The sequence below is a fragment of the Ovis canadensis genome, chromosome 24 (genome assembly GCF_042477335.2).
Source record: "Ovis canadensis isolate MfBH-ARS-UI-01 breed Bighorn chromosome 24, ARS-UI_OviCan_v2, whole genome shotgun sequence".
NCBI classification, from domain to species: Eukaryota; Metazoa; Chordata; class Mammalia; order Artiodactyla; family Bovidae; genus Ovis; species Ovis canadensis.
Genome location: NC_091268.1, coordinates 48,724,959 through 48,744,452, shown reverse-complemented (window position 1 = coordinate 48,744,452; position 19,494 = coordinate 48,724,959). Strand labels below are relative to the sequence as shown.

The window sequence follows — 19,494 nt, the reverse complement described above, 5'->3', positions numbered from 1 at the left end:
GTTTCAGCTTCAGCATCAGTCCTTCCAATGAACACCCAGGACTGATCTCCTTTAGAATGGACTGGTTGGATCTCCTTGCAGTCCAAGGGACTCAAGAGTTCTCCAACACCACAGTGCAAAAACATCAATCCTTAAGAGTGCTTCTGTGTTAACTTTGGTTAAGACTATTCTGTTTTACATCATCAGGCAAAGTTGGGAAGCAAGGGCAGCAAGGACATGTATCCATGGTACCCTGGGTCTGAGGCCACTGCCCAGTCATGGTTTCCCTGTGGTCCGGAGGTGGCATCCAGTCCAGTGGCCTGGGCTGACCTTTGACCCTGAGCTGCTGCCTCAGATGCAGACTGGCCAGCACTGGGCTCTTGCGGTCTGTCTTCTCGCCAGTCACTGGTGGTCAGAGGGCAGGTTCTGCTATGGGATTGGGTGGGGACTGTCTAGTGGGCTGAGTAGGGGATGCAGTGGTGGTTTGTGATTTCTGGGAAAGTGTGAAGAGGGGGTCAGTCTGGGCCCACGGTACAGAACGCATCAGGCTGGAGCTGAGAGGTTCAAGCTGCTGGGGGGCCCGGAGAGAAGGCCTGGAGGTTGCAGGCGAAGGGAGGCAGCTGGGATCCTTGGCCTCCTGAGCCCCGTGGTGCCACTCACGTTCACCCCCAAGATCTAAGGCCGTGACAGTAAGAAATCTGGAGCAGAGGCGTGGTACAGATACAAATGTTTATTCTACATAAAAACTTCACAAAATGGGCAGCTGGTTGTACCAAGACCTTTGGTGAGGGGTGGGGTGGGGAGTCGCTGTTCAAGAAGGCAACACGGACAGTGGTCACAGTCACTAGGCAGGAGCGAAGCGGAGGGCAGGTGGGGCACAGGCCTGGCCCGTCCCTCACTGCGTGCGCACGCATGCACACTCCTTGCCTGTCGATGAGGAAGAGGGCTTCTGGGCGGGGAGCACGTTTCAGACTTGAGAAGTCCCGAGCCAGTGGGGAGGAGGGAGGTGCCCCCTCCCTGGCTGAATACTGCATCCGAGACAGCCAACACCCACGTGGTGGGGATGGGGGGCGGGCAGCAAGGGTGGGACAAGATTGCAGGCCTGAAGTGACATTGACTTCTCGAGCACAGGAGAGCTGGGACCACTGTCCCACACGTGCAACACACAATGGCTTGAGAACCCAACCCGGGGAGAGCTGATGGCCCGGGCGTGGGCTGCGCCAGTGCAGAGGCCCGACTAGGGCCTGCCCTGCTGCCCTCGCTCCAAGGGCAGGAGATCAGGCCCCTGGTCAGCCTCTTCCAGAATGTTCCCTGGGGTCAGGTATAGCCCTAAGGGGTTGCTCTGGGGGCTGGAGGAACTAGGGAAGGAAGGAGGCCGAGGCAGCCCAAGACCTGTTGGGACTCTGCCCCCAGGTAGGGAAGGAAGCCGGGTCTTGACTCGGCCAGAAGCCATCCAGCCATGGCCCCTGGCAGTGATCGGCTGTTAGAGGCTTAGAGCTGGGCTGTCTCTTAGGGCCACCCCTCCCCTAAACCAAAAAGCAGCACCATGTGGCCAGCTGGTCCCCAGCCCGCAGAGAGGGGTGCCCATTCAGGGGGACAGCTGGAGAGGACACAGGACGGGGCAGGCAGGCTGGTCAGGAAGAGGCAAGGTTGGGGTCCAGAGAGAGCCTTGATCCAGGAGAGGGCAGACCCCGGGAAGGAGTGGAACTGCTGAAGGTTGGGGGACAGGAGCATGGCTAACTGCCCCGGGGCAGCCCTCCTTGAAGCGGAGGGGCTTGGGTTCGAGTCTGTCCCTTGCTGGCCTGTCCCCACCCGGCTGGCTCTTTCCCAGCCTGGGCCCCCTCTGCCTCTTCGGTACAGACGCACACTGTCACAAAGATCATGCACATGACGGCTCAGGGCGGGGTGGGAGCGGGGGGCCCTGTGGCAGAGAAGGAGCAGTCTGGGGTGGTGGGGAGAGAGCCCTGAGCCAGAGGCGGGGCAGCAGCCAGGGGTCTCCTGGGGGTGGACCGTCCAGAGAGGAGTGGCAGGCGGGGTGGTTTCTATCCAAAGATACCCCCGAAGGTGGAGGCGATCACGATGCCCAGGATCACACAGCAGATGACGATCATGATCTTCTTCTGCACAGGGAGGCACGGAGAGGCCTCAGAGAGCGCGGAAGGGGGTGCCGGGAGGGAGGCTGAGCCTCCTCCAGGCAGAGCTTTGAGGGGTGGGGGGCCGCTAGGGAGTGGGCTCTGGTCAGGGCTGAGGGTTGGAGAGTCTGGGGGACTGGATGAGAGAGAAAGTGATGGCCTGGAATATGTCTGGGTGGGATTTTAATGGGGCGCTGAAGGTCTGGGACTCCAGTATTCTTGCCTGAGAAATCCCATGGACAGAGGAGCCTGGTGAGCTGCAAGTCCACGGGGTCACAGAGTTGGACATGACTTAGCAACTAGACAACAACAACGAAGGTCTGGGAGAGCCAGATGGAGGCTCTGGTCGGAGTAGAGGGCCAAGGGAAGGCAAAACGGGGAGGGACTTGTGATGCTTGGGGGCGGGGGACTCTATGGGTACATGAGCATATGGGCTCTGGCAGGACGGGACTACTCACCCGGCGAGCCTTGCTCTGGTACTTGACAGCCTTTTTGGTGTCAGACACGGCCCTCTCCACGTAGTCCACCGAATGTTCCACGTTGTACTCAATCCTGTCAATCATCTCCCCCTGCAGGGCCAGGGGCACCCCAGCTCCAGAGGGCCCCCCTCTGGGCAGTGAGGGGGCCCGAGGCAGGATTTTGGGAAAGCAGTGCCTGGGGTTAGAGAAAAGGGGAAGGTGAGGAGGAGGGGGGTCCAGGCACCCCAAGCAGCTCCCCAAAATCCAGCCACCCGGGGGCAGGAACTGGCCATGCAGCCTCAGCCAAGGGGAAGGGGACCATGCAGAGGATGCTCATCTGAGGCTCTGACCCCAGGGCCGAAAGGACAGCGCCAGGCAGAGCAAGGCGGGGGCGAGAGTGGCGGTGGGCGGGAGTCCAGCCATGGTGAGCCCTCCACAGGCATGATGGTTCCGTCCAGTCCTGACAGCGTTTGATGCCCCCGCCCAGTCCCACAGCCCTCGTGGGCCTGGTAACTGACTGCTCTCTCCAACTCCACGGCCCCCACTGGTGGCCTCAGCACCTCTCACCCCAGTGGCGGCAGCAGCTTCCTAAGGTCTCCCTGCTTCCCCACATGGACCATGTCCCACCCACACTAAGATCCTCCAACTAGAAGGGGCTCCAGGGCCCAGCACCGCCTGCCAAGACCCCCCTCCCACCCCTGTCTCCATCATCTCCAACTCTCCCTGGGCTCTAACCGCCCGGAATGCCTTCCTGCTTTTCAGGGTCAGGCTTTTGCTGGTCCTGATCAGGACTGTGGTGTTTCTAGCCCCTCTACCTGGGCCAGCTCTTTGCTCTTCCCCTGGGGAGTCTTTGGAGTTCAAATGCCACCTCCTCAGAGAGGGCCTTCCCTGACCACCCCATCCAAAGTGGTCACTGCAAGCGTGGCCCAGGGACTAGTAGCATCAGGATCAACCTTGAACTTTAAAGACATATAAATGTATGAATCCCTACCCCCAAGTCAATCCTAAAGGAAATCAACCCTGAATATTCAATGGAAGGACTGATGCTGAAGCTGAAGCTCCAGAACTCTGGCCACCTGATGCAAAGAGCTGACTCACTGGAGAAGACCCTGATGCTGGAAAAAATTGAAGGCAGGAGGAGAAAGGGGTGACAGAGGATGAGATAGTTGGATGGCATCACTGACTCAAGGGACGTGAATTTGAGCAAACTCTGGGAGATGCTGAAGGACAGGGGAGCCTGGTGTGCTGCAGTCCACGGAGTCGCAAAGAGTTGGACACGACTGAGCAACAAACCCCCACCTGCGAATCTCTGGGCATGGGGGCCAGCCCAGGGAAAGGTAGAACAAGGCCTGTGAGCGTGGCTCTTGATCACTTTCAAGGCTGAGAACCACTGCTGTCAGGCTACCCCCTCTAACACCTGGCACTGGTGGGGACCACGCCATTTGTCGTTAACTGATGCTGCCCTATCGCCCAACAGACATCCGCTCTGGGAAGCAGGCCCTCAGTGGTCTTGCTCATTGCTACTCCTCTGGCTCCTAGAAAAATGCCCTTCCACGTGACATGACAAACAGCTGGTGAATGAGACAGGACAAGGCCGAGTGAAGGTGGGCAGGGCCATGCAGGGCCTGGGGTCCTGGAGAGCCAAGCAGAGCCATGCAGAGAGGATCCTTCAGGTGGGCAGTTTCAACCGCACACAGTGAGTTACCTGAAGACTGGGTCCCTCCCAGGCAGGGCAGCATGGCGGGCGGAAAGGGGAGGGTTAGTGCAGCCCTGGGTGCTGCTGGGGGTGGGGTGGCAGGGGGGGCCCGGGCACCCACCTGGCTCTCCACGAGCATGGCCATGTCCATGAACATGTCATGCAGCTCCCGGATGCTGTTCTCCAGCTTGATGATCTCGCTGTGGCGTGTCTCAATCTCACTCAGGGCCTGCTTCGAGATGCTGGAGTCCATGATGATCTAGGGAGTACGAGCCGTGGGCTGGGACCCGGGGACACATCGAAGCGGGAGGGGTGGGGGCCAGGACAGCAAGAGGCCAAGGGCAGAGGCCTGAGCAGAATATTCTGGAAGCAGGACCTGCTGGAGGCTTTGTCCTTAGCCACAGCCCTCCCCTCACGTTCTGTTAGGCTCCCACCATTGTTGTTGTTTAGTCACTAAGTAGTGTCTGAATCTTTTGTGACCCCATGGACTGTAGCCCACCAGGTTCCTCTGTCCATGGGATTTCCCAGGCAAGAATATTAGAGTGGGGGGCCATGTCCTCCTCCAGGGGGATGTTCTCGACCCAGGGATCGAACCCAAGTCTCCTGCACTGGCAGGCAGATTCTTTACCACTGAGCCACCAGCAAAACACAGGCTCTTACTAGCTGTTACCGAATTTCTCTGAGACCTGATTTCCTACCAGTAGATTCCTTCCTGTAACGTAGGGCTAGTAACAGTCCCCACCTGCGTCTGCACACCGTTAACAGCTGAGTGGTAGTTCTCACCACCGGTGCTGTAGGAGCCCAAAATGGGAATGGCCTTTCTCCTGAAACCTCTCCTCCTGTTCTTCCTCCCACACTGAACGCAGCTGACCCCTCCTCCTAGAGTCACATGCCCACACTGCATCCCCTACCGATGTGCCACCTCCTTCAGGACGCTCCCCTGCTTGGCAGCACATGGAGCTTCACTTGAATGTAGAGAGGCCGAGGGCACCGTGTCCTCCCGGGGGGAAGGATCCTCAGGATGGTGGAGGGAGCCCCTGGCTGGTGGCAAGTGAGCACGGGGCACAAGAAGCCGACTGGCAGGAACCAGGAGACGGGTCTTACTTCCACCTTTGCCACTAACGTGGGACCTCTGCCTGTCCCCTGCCCTCTCCTGGACTCAGCCTTCTCTTCTCTAAAACCTGCCTCACGGTTGACGGTGTCCAAACACTGCCCAGACATACAGCACTTTGCACACACACGCGGGACTCCGGTGGGAGGGGTCCACACTCACCCCGGAGGCAAAGATGGCGGGGTTCCCACTCTCCAGCATGTCCTCCAGCTCCTCGCTGGTCGTGGTCCGGCCGGCTGCAAGCAGGGGTCAAACTGAGCCAGGCCCTTCCGCAGAGGGGTCCGCGGCAGTCTGGCCCCGCCCCTCCCCGCCCCTTCAGCTCACTGATTTCCAGCTGCCTCTGGATGCGGCCCTTGCAGCGCTCTCGGTAGTCAGACTGCGTGGCGTTGTACTCGGACATCACCTCCACGAACTTCCGGGACAGCGTGGAGTGCTGGGGGCCCGAGACGGGGGTACAGGTGTCAGGCCCAGCCCACCGGGGCCCCAGAGCCTCAGGCGCCCGGCTACACGCCCCGGAGACCCCGCCCACACCTGTGTCTTTCGGATCCTCAGGTCTGCGGAGGAGCGGTTCAGGCCTTCCTCCTGCTCGATGCTCTGCTCGATGCCTAGGGAACAGCCGGCTGCTGCTAACCTGACCCGTTCGCCGCTGCCTCGAGGCCCACACACCCGGGATCGGGCTCGGAACCTCCCCTGGAGGGACTCGTGTTGTCTGTTGAGTGGGGTCACACAGGAAGCAGAGGAAGGGGCCGCGCCACGCGCTGATGCAGGAGGGGCCGGCAAAGGTTATTCCAGGCAAGATGTGTGGGTGTGTGCATGTACACTCACCTGTGAGGCCCCAGGCACACACTAAGCTGTAAGTGTGTGAGTGTGAGCATCTACTATGTGCTAAGCCTGCTGGGGCAGGCCCACCCCGTTCTGATTACGAAGGTTACGTAGGGAACAAGGGGCGGGGCATGTCATGGGGGTGGGGCAGCTGGCCGCAACCACAGGGCACAGACGTGACCGGCATTCCGGGGGCATGTATGCCTGTGCTCCCAGGAGTGCAGGCGGGCTCCTGCGTGGGACCAGGCAGTACCAGCCACTCCTCTAAGCCTCTTTAGCCTAAGTGGGGGACAGTGTCCAGAGCGGAACACTCCCTAGAGAAGCCACATCCTGAGGCCCAGCCCAGTGCCTGGCACAAACAGGCCTCGCCAGGTAGCTGCTGAGTGAATGGCACGTGGTGGTACCCTCACAAGGACAGCAAGGAAGACCCAGTGTACCCCTCTGAGTCAGGGAAACCCCCTGGGCAGTGTGGGGGAAGCAGGCCCAGAGTGCCCCCCCACACCCCAGACGAGGCCTGGAGCCCAGACTCACTCTTTAACTTGGAGCGGACTTTGTTTGCAGTCTTCTTTATGTCGGACATGAGTTCCTCCAGCTCCTCCTTTGTCTCTAGGGAGGTAGAAGGGGTGTGGGTAGACACCCTGGGCTCCCCCATGGAGGCCTGAGGGGCTCTGGGCAGACCCTGCGTCTTCTTGTCCCCTGGCTAAGGCCCTGCCTGCCCCTCCAATCCCGGGCTGGCCCACACCAGCTGCAGCCTCACCCCTTCTCGTGTTGTCTTCCAAGGAGCCTCCCTTCCTCCTTCGCTGGCTCCCCCCACCACCCCCTGTAGATAACAGATGGGTCTAACTTTAAGGCAGAAATAATTGTGGAGCAGCTGGCGATGCTGGAGTTGGCACTGGGGAACATTTAGTTGATACTTGCTGGAGTCGAGGGTGGGGGGAGTGGGCTTACCTAGTGCTACCTGGTGGCTCAGGGCGCTAAGCACCCAGCTGAAGGGCTGACGGGCCAAGGGCCAAGGAGGCAGGAGCCAGACCCATCGAGCACCCTGGGCAGGGCAGACACTGTTCTACTCACAAAGCCCTGCTCCCCAGGTCTGAGCTCAGCAAAGGCCAACTGCTGAGGGCCCAGTAGGTGGGTGGCACCTGGCCTGGGTGGGAGCTGAGAGAAGTGCTGAAGAGAGGGGGCTCCTGGGGTACGGTCAGCTCTGGAGGTGCCATGCGGCTGGGCCTAAGAGACGGTGGAGCTGGGGGAGGGCAGTGGCATAGTTTCTGGCCCTTGTTCCAACTGGTACCATCTCCCTAAACCTGGCAGAGGCCATGGGAGTGCCCAGCTTGCCCTGTTCCCTGGGAGGGGTTCACTGGCAAAGTGGGGCAAGAAGGCTGCTTCCCTCTGGGGCGCTGAGTGGAGCTCAGCCTCAGGGCACACCCCCCCAGGATTCTACCCCTTAGAGGAACCAGGACTGAATGCCTGAATTCAACCTTTCACAACCACCCTGTGCTTGCTTCTGGGGTTGGGGCTTCTCAAGAGGGACATTGACAGTGGCCAATTAAGTGTGGGCAGGGCACTTCCCAAGTGGCATGTGAGTGAGGGGGAGTGGGGGCTTCCAGAAGCGGGGGTGCGTGCGCCTTATTCGCAGGAACAAAGGAAAACTCGGTTACCAGCTGCTCTGACGTCTCAGCCTCTTTTGCTCAGACCCAAAATAGCCCAGCCCGGATGGCAGTCCCTAGAGAAGGCAGAGCAAGCCTTGGCCCGGGAAAGCCCCCCACTTCCTGCCAACTTTCCTTGTGATGCCTCCCCGACCCTGCTCCGCCTCTGCCCCAGAACCCTCCATGGGGAGCCCCTCCCCCCTTGGAAAGTGCCAGGTCCTGACTGCTCAGCTCACAGGTGGCAAATTCTGAAGTGGTCACTGCTGATATCTGACGAAGGCAACACAACACAGCTAAGGCTGGGGAGCAGGGCAACTCTATCTCCCCATCCTACCCCTCCCTCCTCCTCCTCCCGCCTGCTCCGTCTTCCTCCGGCAGGTGAGAGGCCAAATACAGCTCTTTACAGTCTCACCCTACAGTCAGCCCCCCTCCTGAGCCTCACCAGGAGTGACCCACCAGGGACATGCGCTGACCCAGATACATGTGGGCTTGCAGAAAAACCATGTCACATGACACTGTCCCTGACACACCTCTAGGTGGGGCGGGAGGGCAGCCAGGACGACCTGAGGACCGCATCGGAGGGATGCCCTGTTCTGGGGGGTCCCTGTCTCCTCTCCAACCCTTCCTGGTTCAGTCTCCCTGGCTCCCAGCTGACTCGTTCTGCCTTCCAAGGGCCTGGTGCTGGGCTTGGTTGGTGTGGCACTGGGCTCAGGTCCAAACACACTGTGGGGCAGTAGAGAGATTTATTCTGGGTGCTTGAGGATGCCTGTGGGCCTGGGGTTGAGAGGCCACGGATAGAGAGGCAATGCTGGAACTGAGAATGGAATCAAGCCTTGGGTGCCTGGGTGGGGGGCTATGGGCCCTAGGCCCTTCCTCCTGAACACCTGGGCAGCAGCTGGACCCTGCCTCGTGCTCTGTCCTGGGGCCCCAAGGGCTGGGGCCTTCCAAAGGAGATGGAGAAAGGAGAGGGGAGGTGAGCAAGCTTCGAGAAGAGGCAGGTGGCAAACACACCCAATCTGATGAGTCCAGGCGGCTGGCCTGAGCCTTGGCCCACCACTGCCTCCCAGGGCTGAAGGTGAAGCCCCTCTAGGGGAGGGGATCCCAGGCCAGCATGCTGTCAGCCTGGCCCATGATTAGTGTAGTAGTAATCAATGCCTCCACAGGTCAGGGGGACCTGCCTGGGGACAGAGTAAAGCAGATGCACACATGTTCCCTGTGCAGAGGGAGAGAGAGGTGACTTCCTGGAGCCCTGAGAATGCCCGGCTCCGAGGCACCAATGGCCCAGTGCCAGGGCCGCCAGCTTTTTCCGGAAACTGCCTGCTTGGCCGGCTTGCCCTCCCACAGCGCTGATGCCTCAGAGCAGCCATCTGCTCCCCCCCACCCCCCCACCCCCGGGAGGCGATGGAAAGGGAGGGGCTGGGCTGGGACGCCTCCTATTGATCACAGGCAGCTCCTCCCTCCATCCCTCCCTCCCAGAATCCAGGGCTGTCTTAGAAAGCAGCCAAGTTACCTGGAGAGGGCAGGCCAGCCACCTGGCTCCGCCCCTCCCACCAGGCATCCACCGTGATTAAGGGCAGCGAACCGCCCCTCAACCCAGGCCTGGGAGAGCCTGTGTTTCCTGACCCTCCCCAACCTGGCTAGGCCCCTCAGCCAGCCAGCAAGGCAGGGTGTTCCTTCCCTGACTGCAGCGCCTTTCTGGAGGCCTGGGGGCGCCCCCAACCCCGCACACCCACACACTCACTCTCGTCAGGGTTGGGGGAGGCCAGGATGGCGCTGTGTTTCCGCTTCACCTCCTCCACGTTCTCTGAGATCTTGTCAATGAAGCCGCGGATCTCCTCCACCTGTGGGCCAAGGTCAGGTGCTCTGGGGGCGGTAATCCAGGGAGGTGCCTTCTGGGGCCCAGAGTAGGGCCAGAGGAGGTCAGGGCCAGGCTGGGCAAGGTTCAGGTGTGTGTATGTGGTGAAGGGGTGGGCAGTGCTGATCCAAGGATTCTTCTAGATTGGGTTGGGGGTGGGAAGGAGTGGGCAATCCCCACTTTTGCTCCCCGCTGAGCCTCAGTCTATTTACCCTCAAAATGGGCTCACTACTTGGTGCCCGTGGGCTGCTGAGCTCAGGTGCGGGTATGTAAGAGCCCCGGGCTGGCTGAGAGGGGAGATGTGGCCGCCCCAGGTCTGCTGGTGTTTGGGGAGAGGCGGGGGTGCGGCTCCCACCTGCTCGAAGAATTCATCCATGAAGCGGTCTCGGTCCACAGTGACAGTGACATCGTCATCATCGTCGCTGTCCTTGGCCTGCAGGGGGGTGGACACACAAGCCCCTGAGTTAGGACCACTAGGTCCCGTGGGACCTGGGACCCCAAGCTGCCCAGGATCCCTCTACAGTAGGCTCTTCGGTTGGAGCTCTGAGGCCCAGCCATCCTTGTCCGTCCCCTTGGCAGGGACAAGGCCTGGGTGTGCCCTCAGCTCCTCGCCCCAGTGAGACCTGCAACATCCCTGGGGTTGTTCAGTCCTGTCTGACTCTTTGTGACCCCATGGACTGCAGCCCACCAGGCTTCTGTCCATGGAATTCTCCAGGCAAGAATATTGGAGTGGGTTGCCATTCCCTTCTGCAAAGGATCTTCCTGACCCAGGGATCGAACCTGAGTCTCCCATATTGCAAGCAGTCTTTGACCAATCGAGCCACCAGAGAAGCCCCTAGGCCTAGGCACCACCAACACCTCCCTGCTAAAAAGTAGGATGGCTCAGACACAAGTCATGCCCAGAGCACCCAAGCTGGTCGGACAGCTACTGCCCATGGAGAGCTCTGGGAACCTCCAGGCCTGCTCCCTCAGACTGCCTGGAGACCTCTCGTTAGTCTTTTTTTAAAAAAATATTTATTCATCTATTTCGTTGTGCTGGGTCTTCGTTGTGGCACATGGGACCTTCGATCTTCATTGCAACATGAGGGATTTTTAGTTGCGGCATATAGGATCTAGAAACCTGAGCAGGGATGGAACCCAGGTCCCCTGCATTGGGAGCATGGAGTCTCAGCCACTGGACTATCAGGAAGTCCCTCTCCCTGTTAGTCTTGGCATTGACCTTGATTCTCTTTCCTTCCAGGCGCAGAGTTGGGTCTGGCAGGCACCAGAGGCCAGTCATATTGTCACTTGGCTCGGGGCCTGCCTTGGGTCTCAGCCGCAGGTGTCAGCTCTGCCCCTCAGCCCCAGGAGCCGCCACACAAAAGCCAGCCCTTCACAGGGTTGGAGGTAATTACATCTCTGACTTCCCAGCATGCCGGCCATGCTCATTACTGACCGTCTCACACCTGGAGTTAGCCAGGGTCAGCCCACTCTGCGGGCAAGGCCAAAGCCCCTCACAGCCAAGGCCAGGCTACTCAGGGTAGGACGGGCACCTGGGGTTCTCAGGCTGGGTCCTGCCCCTTTATCCTCAGTGCCCCATGGGGAGGAGGCACTGGTCCTCGGCTTAATGCTCTCTTGTGAGGATGCAGGCAGGCAGAGGGAGAGGGGAGGGGGTGCTGGGTCCCCGCCAGCTCCAAAGGGGCCGGGTTCTGTGCCCAGACAGACACTGATGGGCTGAGGGACTTCCCTCGGGGTCTGTCTGCTCTTCTATGAAATGGGGACAGCGATGCTCTGCTGGGGGAGGGCGGGCCCAGGAGTGATGGGGAACCGCAGCACGTTCTGCAAAGGACTGGGGCTCTTGGGGTCCCACCACTCCACCCAAGTGGGGCCAACCAAGAGAAGGGGCCAGTTGGGAGCTTTATGGAGGCGGCCCCTCTCATCAACAGATCACACCTCCTCCCCCAGCTGCTAAATTAAGTCTTCGTTCCCACAAGTGCCTGTGGCTGCCACCAGGTGGTCCCCACCCCCCACAAAGCCCATCCTTAGCCACAGAGAATCTAGAAGCCGAGCTGGAGGAGGAGCACTCCCTAGGGAAACCGAGGCAGGGTGCAGTGGGGGCACCCAGGGCCCCCTCCACGGCAGCTGGCCAGCTTGGGAGGTGTCCCCGGGAGCTCCTGCCATTCAGCATCCTGGCCTCTCTGTCCTTCCGGTACCCAGAGGATAGGGGTGAGCGGAAAGAGGTGGAAGGAGAATTTTCCAGCTCCATTCCCTCTGGGAGTAATGACCAGCTGGAGCCCAAGACAAGTCACCAGAGATGAGACTCATCTCTGAGTCACCAGACACGAGAGTCACGGCAGGGGCCCCAGGGCTGGTGCCCCTCTCTGGGCTTCAGCTTGCCCACCTGCAAAATGGACTTGTCTTCTCCAGGCATCCAGCCAGCTCTGACCTGCTCCCTGCATGGCCTCCGTGCACAGAGGCTGGACTCGGGGAGTTTCTCCAACAGAAGGGTGGCAGGGAGATGCCACATCCTCCTCCACGATCTCCATCAATTAGGTGGCACTAGCGGTAAAGAACCTGCTTGCCAATGCAGGAGGCATGGGAGACCGGAGGTTCGATCCCTGGGTCGGGAAGATCCCCTGGAGGAGGAAATGGCAGCCCATGCCAGTGTTCTTGCCTGGAAAATCCCATAGACAGAGGAACCTGCAGGCTACAGTCCATGGGGTGGCAAAGAGTCGGACACAACTGAGAATGCACACACGCACACATACGCGAGGGCCTGACCTCACAGCCTGTGTCAACCGACCGAGGCTCTGAGCAAAAGCGGGACTGGATGTTCCCGGGGCATCCCTTCCAAATGCTACAACTTCCTCCTCAGGCTCTTTTCACTCTCACCCCTCCACCCACCCCCACTTCATCTCATTGCTCCAGTCTGAAATCTGATCCCAGCACGCCCCACCTATAACCATCTCCCGCCCCTAGAATCTGCCCACTGTCCTCCCTGCAGACCCCAGGCGGCTTCCCCCTGCCTGCAGTGCTGATTCCGTGAAACCGACATTCCCTTCTTCATCAGATGGCAGCTCTTTTGGAAGCCTTCCTCATCTCCCCAAGGATGGGACCTCGCTCCTCTCATTCCCCACACCCTATTCACATCCCTACTGGAGCCACTGCAACAGACTCTTAAGCCCTGGGAGACCTGAAAAGTCACCCTGGACACAGCTTCTAGTCTCAGCTTTCACACCTCCAGTGGTGGAGAGCTCACTAGCTCCCCCAGGCTCTTCTGTCTATCTAGGGCAGCCCCAACTGTTAGAAAGCCCTTCCCTTTCCTACAAGTTGGCCCCAGGCCATAGAGAACCTGTTGGTGCCCTCTCCCTGGGCTGGCCCTGCCAGAAATCGGAGGGCCAGAGATCTGAGGGGGGCATCTGCATCCTCCCTGGTTTTTCCTTCTCAAGTTGACCAAGTTCCCTCCGCTTTAGATCCTTCCCGGAGGCCTTAAGTCGAAACCCCCGCCCCAGATCTGTTCCACTTACTCTCTGTCTTCTCCAGCAGGACAAGATGGAAACTGAATCTGCTGCTGACTGTGGTCGGAGCAGGGCCAAAGCTCTGACCCACCACCTCCCTCTTCCTACAAAGTCGACCTCTGTTAATGCAGCCAGAGACCACAGAAGTCGTCACACAGTTCTTCCTGCCAAGGAAGAAGCCCTTCCCCTCCCTGTGTACTTGGTTGGCTTTTGGGCTCAAATGAAGGATCTTCATTTGTTCTGATCCTTGTCCCAGTCTGTGAGAATCTGATGGTTTATGCCTTTGTCGCCCCCTCCTACTTTATCCCCATCTAGGCCAAGGCCCTGATTGATTAGGGCCCCAGCTCCCTTGGGAATCGGCCAACCCTCTCAAAGTGGCAGTCACAGCTCCGGAAAGACAGCTGGACTAGAGTGGGGGACCGGAGAGGCTGTGGTGCAGAGGCGGCAGCTGGAGTCGTGAGGCAGTTACAAGCTCCGAGGTACAACTGTCTTCCGACAAACTCCCCCAGACATCACATGGGCACCTTGCCAACCACCTGGCCAGAGCTAAGTTCCACTTCTTCCTCCTGAGCCCCCGTTCTTAAAGAGTCTCCCAAGCCAGAAACTGGGGGGCATCCACTCTTCCTCCTCCTCTCATATCCAACCAACATCCAATTGGCTCTGGTGTTTGTTTTTTGATCCTGTTGTTTTTAATTCGTGGCGTCCCAGGTGGCTCAGTGATAAAGAATCTTCCTTCCCCTTGCAGGAGATGTGGGTTTGATCCCTGGATTGGGAAGATCCCCTGGAGGAGGAAACGGCAACCCATTCCAGCATTCTTGCTTGGAAGATCCCATGGACAGAGGAGCCTGGTGGGCTACAGTCCACGGGGTCACAAAGAGTCGGACATGACTGAGCATGCATGCACATTTCTAAGTATCTTTCAGGGGTTCTCAACCTTGGACCAGCAACAGAGTCCCCTGGGGGTAGTTAAAAAAAAAAAAACAAAAACAGCTTCCAGACCAAATGAGAATCTATGGGGGTGGCGCTGGTGAGGTTGTTTTTTTTTTTTTCTTAAAGCCCCCCAGGATTGGGAACCCCTGGCCTGTTCTCTGGCCAGCTGGCTATCTTGGCTCTGGTCTCATCACCTCCAGCCTGAGCAATCAGGAAAGGAAGTCAGGGTGTGTGTGAGCACTGCCCCCACCACAGGGACCTGTTGAGACAGGGGAGGGGATCCCACTAGAAGCCCCCACTGTGCAGCCCTGGTGGTCTCTCTGGGCAGAGGCACCAGGATTCCACGATCCCTTCCTGGAAATAAGAGTGCGATTCCTCCAAGAGGTGCGGAGGCCAGGCAGCCTCCAGGCCCGTCCCGGGAGATGGCGGCCGGCCAGCAGGCACGGTTGATTCATTGCTGCTGGAGCAGGAGTTGCTGTTGTCTGTCTTGAGGGCTATTTTTTTTTCCCCTTCTTTTTAATGACTAATCAAAGCCTATCTCACTAAAGCAGAGAGGCCCAGAGCTGAGTCAGGGGTGTGCGAGAGACTGAGCTAGGTCTCCAGAAAGAAAGGACTCTCTCTGACCCCTTCCTCTTCCCCACCCTGCAAACCATGCCCCCACCCGCCCACCAGATCACCTCTGCCAGTCTACCCCGTAGCAGGGCCCCAGCACAACTCAGGGAAGCAGCTTCAGAGTGTGGGGAGGGGCTGGGCTCTGCCTCCCTCCAGGTGCTGTGTGACCTGAGATGAACTCCTGGCCCTTTCTGGACCTCAGTTTTCCACTTTGTAGAATAGGAAGTGGCACTAGACAGTCCCTGGACGTCATCTGCACCTCAGATGAACATGTGCCCAAATTCATTATTATTAATAATTTTTTTAAAGAAATCCCAAGGAGGTGATGGAAAGAAGGGCCCCTAGCCTGGGCCTATTCTTACACCCCCCTTTCTTCTGCTCTGCAGGGCGAAGTGGGCAGGCTCCATTATGCAGACAAATGAGCATAAGGTTAAAGCACCCACCTGCCTGTTCTTGCTCCGAGACCCTCAGTCCCTTCAGTCGGCAGAGGGGTCACTGGGCTTCACCACTCAGGCCCGCATGCTGTCCCGGTGGGCAAGCGGGGACTCTGGGTGTCAGGCCCAGGCATCGCCAGCCCCTCTCCCTTTTGTCACACGGGTCCCTTATATTGGCCCATCCTCCCTCCTCCCAGTCAAATCCAGCTCCTCCCCCGGGCGATCCTAGTCCTCTTCTTCCAGGAAGGTTCCTGCTCTGCCCCACGCTTCCTCCTCTCTCTGGCTCTGGCTCCTGCCACAGGCCCCCGCTGTGTCTCATGGCCCAGGAGGCGCATACACACCGTTCTGGGCCCAGGGAGGGGTGTCAGCTCCAAGCAGTCCTCGGAAAGAACACTGGGGAGACCTCTGAACAGGGGGACGGAGGTAGCTGCTGGCCAGGCTGGGGCTGCCTGGGGACACCTGTCCCTGAAGTCCCCCTGGTTTTATACCCTCTGGTCGCACACGTCCGCACTCCTCCTTGGGCTCCAGGTTGCCCTTTTGATCTCTGAGGGCTGTTGGACGCTTTCAGGCCCCCACACTGGCCCTGGATGACCCCTTCCTTCTCTCTCTGCAGGAGAGGATCAGCCCCCGTGAGAGATGAGGAGGGATGGAGAAGGCTGGAGGGCTGGGCCCGGCCTGCAGTGCGGAGGAAACATGCCAGCTCCTTCCCCAAATGTGACTTTTATAAATAAGCTCCCTTCGCTTGCTTTCCTTCTTCCAAATGTGGTGGCGTGGGGTGAGGAAGGAGGAGGGGGGAGGGAGGGGGATGGAGGGTGGGGATGGTGCAAGCAGCTGTCCCAAGCACCACCCTCTGTCCAGCCCAGCCAGCACTGGCCTCTCAGTTCCTTGGGGATTCTGGTTCCTGGGGGTGAAGGTCTCCCCCAGATATGGAATCGGAGTCTGGAGACCTGTGACCGCTTGCCCTGAGAAGCTGGGTTCTCAGTTTTTCTATCCCTACTTCCTAGATGGGAATCTGTGCAGCCCAAAGGAAGACTTGTGGGAACGGCCGCCCTCCCTAGACTAATGGTTGCACCCCACTCAGTGTGGGCTCCTTCCAGCCGATCCTCAAGGGTGCTAGCAGCCCCTGAGGGACAGGGCCACGCAGCCACGAGTACAGCAGCCTGCGTGGGGAGTGAATGCCTGGAGTAGGGGAACATCTGCAGAGGAAGCCTCAGATTACTTTAGAGAAACCAGACCTCATCACCTAAGGACGGGTCTGGCTAGTGTGTGTGCGTGTATATGTGCTGGGGTGGGGGAGGGATTCACCAGAGCAAAGACCGGGCTTCAAGCTCCTACAGTCCAATGTCTCTTAGGCCTTAGGTCTCAGCCACGTCTAAGTCTGACTGTTTTCAGGCCTAGGTAAAGCCCCTTTCCCTCATCCCACTTGATCTGCCAGGCTAGCCACATCTCTCTCTCATGCCTCTGTTTTCCCTTCAGTGAAGGGGATGAAGGTGATGAGTCAGAAGACGTCAGATGTCAAGGGCTCTGTTCCCCCTGAGCACTGGTTCTCACAGACACTCTGGTCTGACCCACCAGGCACCCAAACACCAGGAAATGCACTACACACCCTTCATCCCCAAGATAACAACACTCCTGATTCAACCGAGCACAGGAAACTTGAGGGCAACCGCAAAGCTGGCGGGGGAAGTGTTTATAGACACCATATTCGACATGAGGGACCATCTTCTTCCTTTGAAACCTCCAGGGGTTTACCCTGGAGCGGGGGGTGCTGGGCACTCAGCCAGGAATAATACAGGTCTAATGGGAGAGTGGGGGCTGGCAGCCAGAGCAAGGGGGTGATGGAGGCAGGAGGGCACAGGTGCCAGCCCCAGGCTGCCCAGGAGACAAGACTGGTACGATGGGGGAGAGCCAGGCACAAGTGCAGGGAAGCTGTGTGCAGAGAGGACCAGCCATGGGATCACAAACCCAAAGGATACTTGGGACTTTCCATATAAGGGGACCAGGTCTCCAGCTCTAAGCTGGGTAGCAGGGGAAGGGTTCTAGGGAGACTCTGCCCCCACCCCTTACTCCTGCAAGAAGTCAGCAGGGTGGTCAGCCAGGGCCTCAGAGGAGCCTCAACCTGGTTTAGAGCCCTGATGTCCGGGTTCCTCACAGGCAGGCTTCACTTCCTTCTCTGCACAGTCCCGGCCCTGTAGCCCCTCCCAAGATTGCCATCTTTAAGGGCAGAGGCCAGGGGAGAGGGGCTTTGATGATAAGGAGCAGGCGCAGGGGTCTCTGTCTAGGCTCGCAGAGGGCGGGCTCTGACTCGAAACCTTTGCGCATCCTTCTGCTCCCCCCACCGGAACCACGCCCCAGAAGCCACACCCCAGTGGCCTCCGAAACACAGGTGGAAAAAAATAGGTTCAAGCCGGAATCCGATCTGGAAACCCAGGAAGGGTCTGGAAACGCCGGCTCCCGGCTGCCCGGAAGCCAAGAAGAGGGAACGAGAGCGGGCCTGACCCCTCCCGGATCGGGCAGGGCAGCAGCTGCCGATCAGCACCGGCTGGGGAGCCACAGGTGATGGGAGCTACAGGTGACGGAAGGTGATGGGGGCGGCTGCCGTCCCACGAGACAGCGCCCGCCCGAGGAGCCCGGCCCCACCCGAGCGGCCGGGTTCTGCAGCGCGCCCCGCAGCCGGGCTCTGGACAGGGGACCGCCCCTGGCCCCTTCCCTTCCCACAGGTCCCGCCGTCGGTCTAAACCAGAGGGAGTTCAGGCGGGTCAGTGAGGAGGCACGGCGGGGAGACAAGGGTCGGGACCTGCTCCGCCGGGCGACGGGGAGCCCAAGCTTCGGTCCCGCCACCGATATTCCACAATATCCCTCCGAAAACAAGGGGGGGGGGCCGAAAAGTTTATCTAGGACCCCGGGTTCCAGCCGCCAGCCCGCGGGCCATCGCAGCCGAGCTCACGCGAGCTCGTGACCCCAGTGGGTCCGAGGGGCGGACCCAGAGTGCGGTGGGGTCGCCGGCTCGGCACCGCTCGCTCCCGCCCTGGCCGGGGACGCAGGGGCGACCGCCCCAGGGGCCGCCAGAGTCGGTCGGGAAGCGGACCGGGCCCTGGGCGCCGGCAGCCAGCGGCGCCGCGCAGGGGCTGGACTCACCGTGCGGAGCTCCTGGGTTCGGTCCTTCATGCTCCCGGGAGTGGCAGCGGCGCCGGCTGCAGCCCGGTGAGCCCCGCATGCGCGGCGGCCGCCCCGCGGCTGCGCAGCGCCAGCCCGGCCCCGCCCCGGCCCCCGGGACCCCGGCCCAGCCCCCAGCCCGGCCCCGCCCCGCGCCTGCCCCGCGCCTGCCCCGCCCCAGTGGGTCCCAGCCGAGAGCCCAGCTCTGGGGCTCTTGGCACCCAGGCTCCCACCCCATCCCGCTTAAGGTGCTCCGAAGAGGCTGAAGGGTCACAGACCCCGGGACCTCGTTCCCTTGCGTTCCCAACATCCGTTCGATCCCTCCCGGAGATCGCTCCCCAGAGCCGCTGCCCCGTCCCAACGCAATCCTCCCTCGACTCAACCACTCAGCATCCCTCCTTCTGGACGCAGACTGTTTCTGGACCTTCACCTCCAGAACGCCTCACATCTCTGCTAGAGGCCAGACACCACCTCCCTCCTTAGTTTTATTGCCTTGGGGTCTGCAGCATCACCCCCTCCCCAAACCTCCAGAGTTCCAGGCTTTGTGGCTCCCACCCCTCCGGCCTTCCCCCCAGAATCTATCTCATCCAGACTCAGGCTCAGGCCCCCTCTTTCCCCAAGATTTCTCAGTTCACAGTCTGATGCTGAGTGACCACCTCGTTTAGTTTCCACTCTCAGCAAGATTGCAGGAACCCCTCCATTTGGGGGGAAGGAGATCTAGGTTATTGCCCCATCTCGTTCTCCTTCCCCTGTATTCCCAACCCTGCATCCCAGCCCCAAGCCTGAGAGCTTATTTCCTATCTAGAAGCTGAGGGTAGCTAAGCAGGGGCCCAGCTCCACTGGACTAATGGGAAGATCTTTGCAGAGCTGGAGAGGGATGGTGGCTGGGGGTTAGTCAGTAGCAGAGGCTCCTTTCCGGGTTTCTGCCAGCCTCTTGTTGAGCAGCAGCCACTCACACCCCCCCAGCTGCCCCCTCCGTGCCCTGGCCTAGACGCTCTTGACCTGGAGCCAAACATTCCCCTTTCCCCTCCCCGGGGGCTGCCAAAGGTGTTGCTCTGGAGTTGAGCCAGCCTCCTGCTGTGCAGTGTGTCAGAGCCTGGCACTTCTCCCAGACTGTGGGCTCAGGTTAGCTGGCTGGCAGACAGGCTGGAGGCACTGTTCCAGCCATC

At 59.9% G+C, this 19,494-nt stretch overlaps 1 protein-coding gene and 1 long non-coding RNA gene across 4 annotated transcripts; one reads left to right on the top strand and one right to left on the bottom strand.

Moving 5' to 3' along the window:
* Positions 1-694: 694 nt before the first annotated feature.
* STX1A (syntaxin 1A) lies at positions 695-18,380 on the bottom strand. 3 transcript variants are annotated; one of them, XR_011252843.1, is made up of 10 exons: positions 18,308-18,380; positions 10,052-10,129; positions 9,583-9,682; positions 6,730-6,804; positions 5,908-5,981; positions 5,701-5,809; positions 5,539-5,612; positions 4,387-4,524; positions 2,570-2,765; positions 695-2,099 (listed from the first exon to the last, which is right to left on the bottom strand). XR_011252843.1 is itself a non-coding variant. In XM_069571258.1 (10 exons), exons 1-10 carry the CDS (start codon positions 18,335-18,337, stop codon positions 2,022-2,024), a joined length of 867 nt encoding a protein of 288 aa, XP_069427359.1. In that variant the 5' UTR covers positions 18,338-18,376; the 3' UTR covers positions 695-2,021. The 3 variants fall into 3 exon arrangements, 2 of the variants coding, with proteins under 2 accessions (XP_069427359.1, XP_069427358.1); XM_069571258.1 differs by having other exon boundaries at positions 2,570-2,680; positions 18,308-18,376; XM_069571257.1 differs by lacking the exon at positions 695-2,099 and having other exon boundaries at positions 2,323-2,680; positions 18,308-18,376.
* LOC138429577 (uncharacterized) lies at positions 9,407-15,918 on the top strand. The gene is made up of 5 exons (XR_011252844.1): positions 9,407-9,694; positions 10,937-11,082; positions 12,103-13,672; positions 13,939-14,041; positions 15,783-15,918. It is a non-coding gene; the product is annotated as an uncharacterized lncRNA (long non-coding RNA).
* Positions 18,381-19,494: the final 1,114 nt, after the last annotated feature.

Coding starts and splice junctions, on each gene's coding strand:
- STX1A (XM_069571257.1), bottom strand. CDS start 18,337: ATGAAGGACCGAACCCAGGAGCTCCGCACG. Junction 6,805..9,582: donor CTCCCCCAACCCTGACGAGA/GTGAGTGTGTGG, acceptor CTACCTCCCTAG/AGACAAAGGAGGAGCTGGAG. Junction 2,681..4,386: donor CCATGCTCGTGGAGAGCCAG/GTGGGTGCCCGG, acceptor CTGGCCCTGCAG/GGGGAGATGATTGACAGGAT.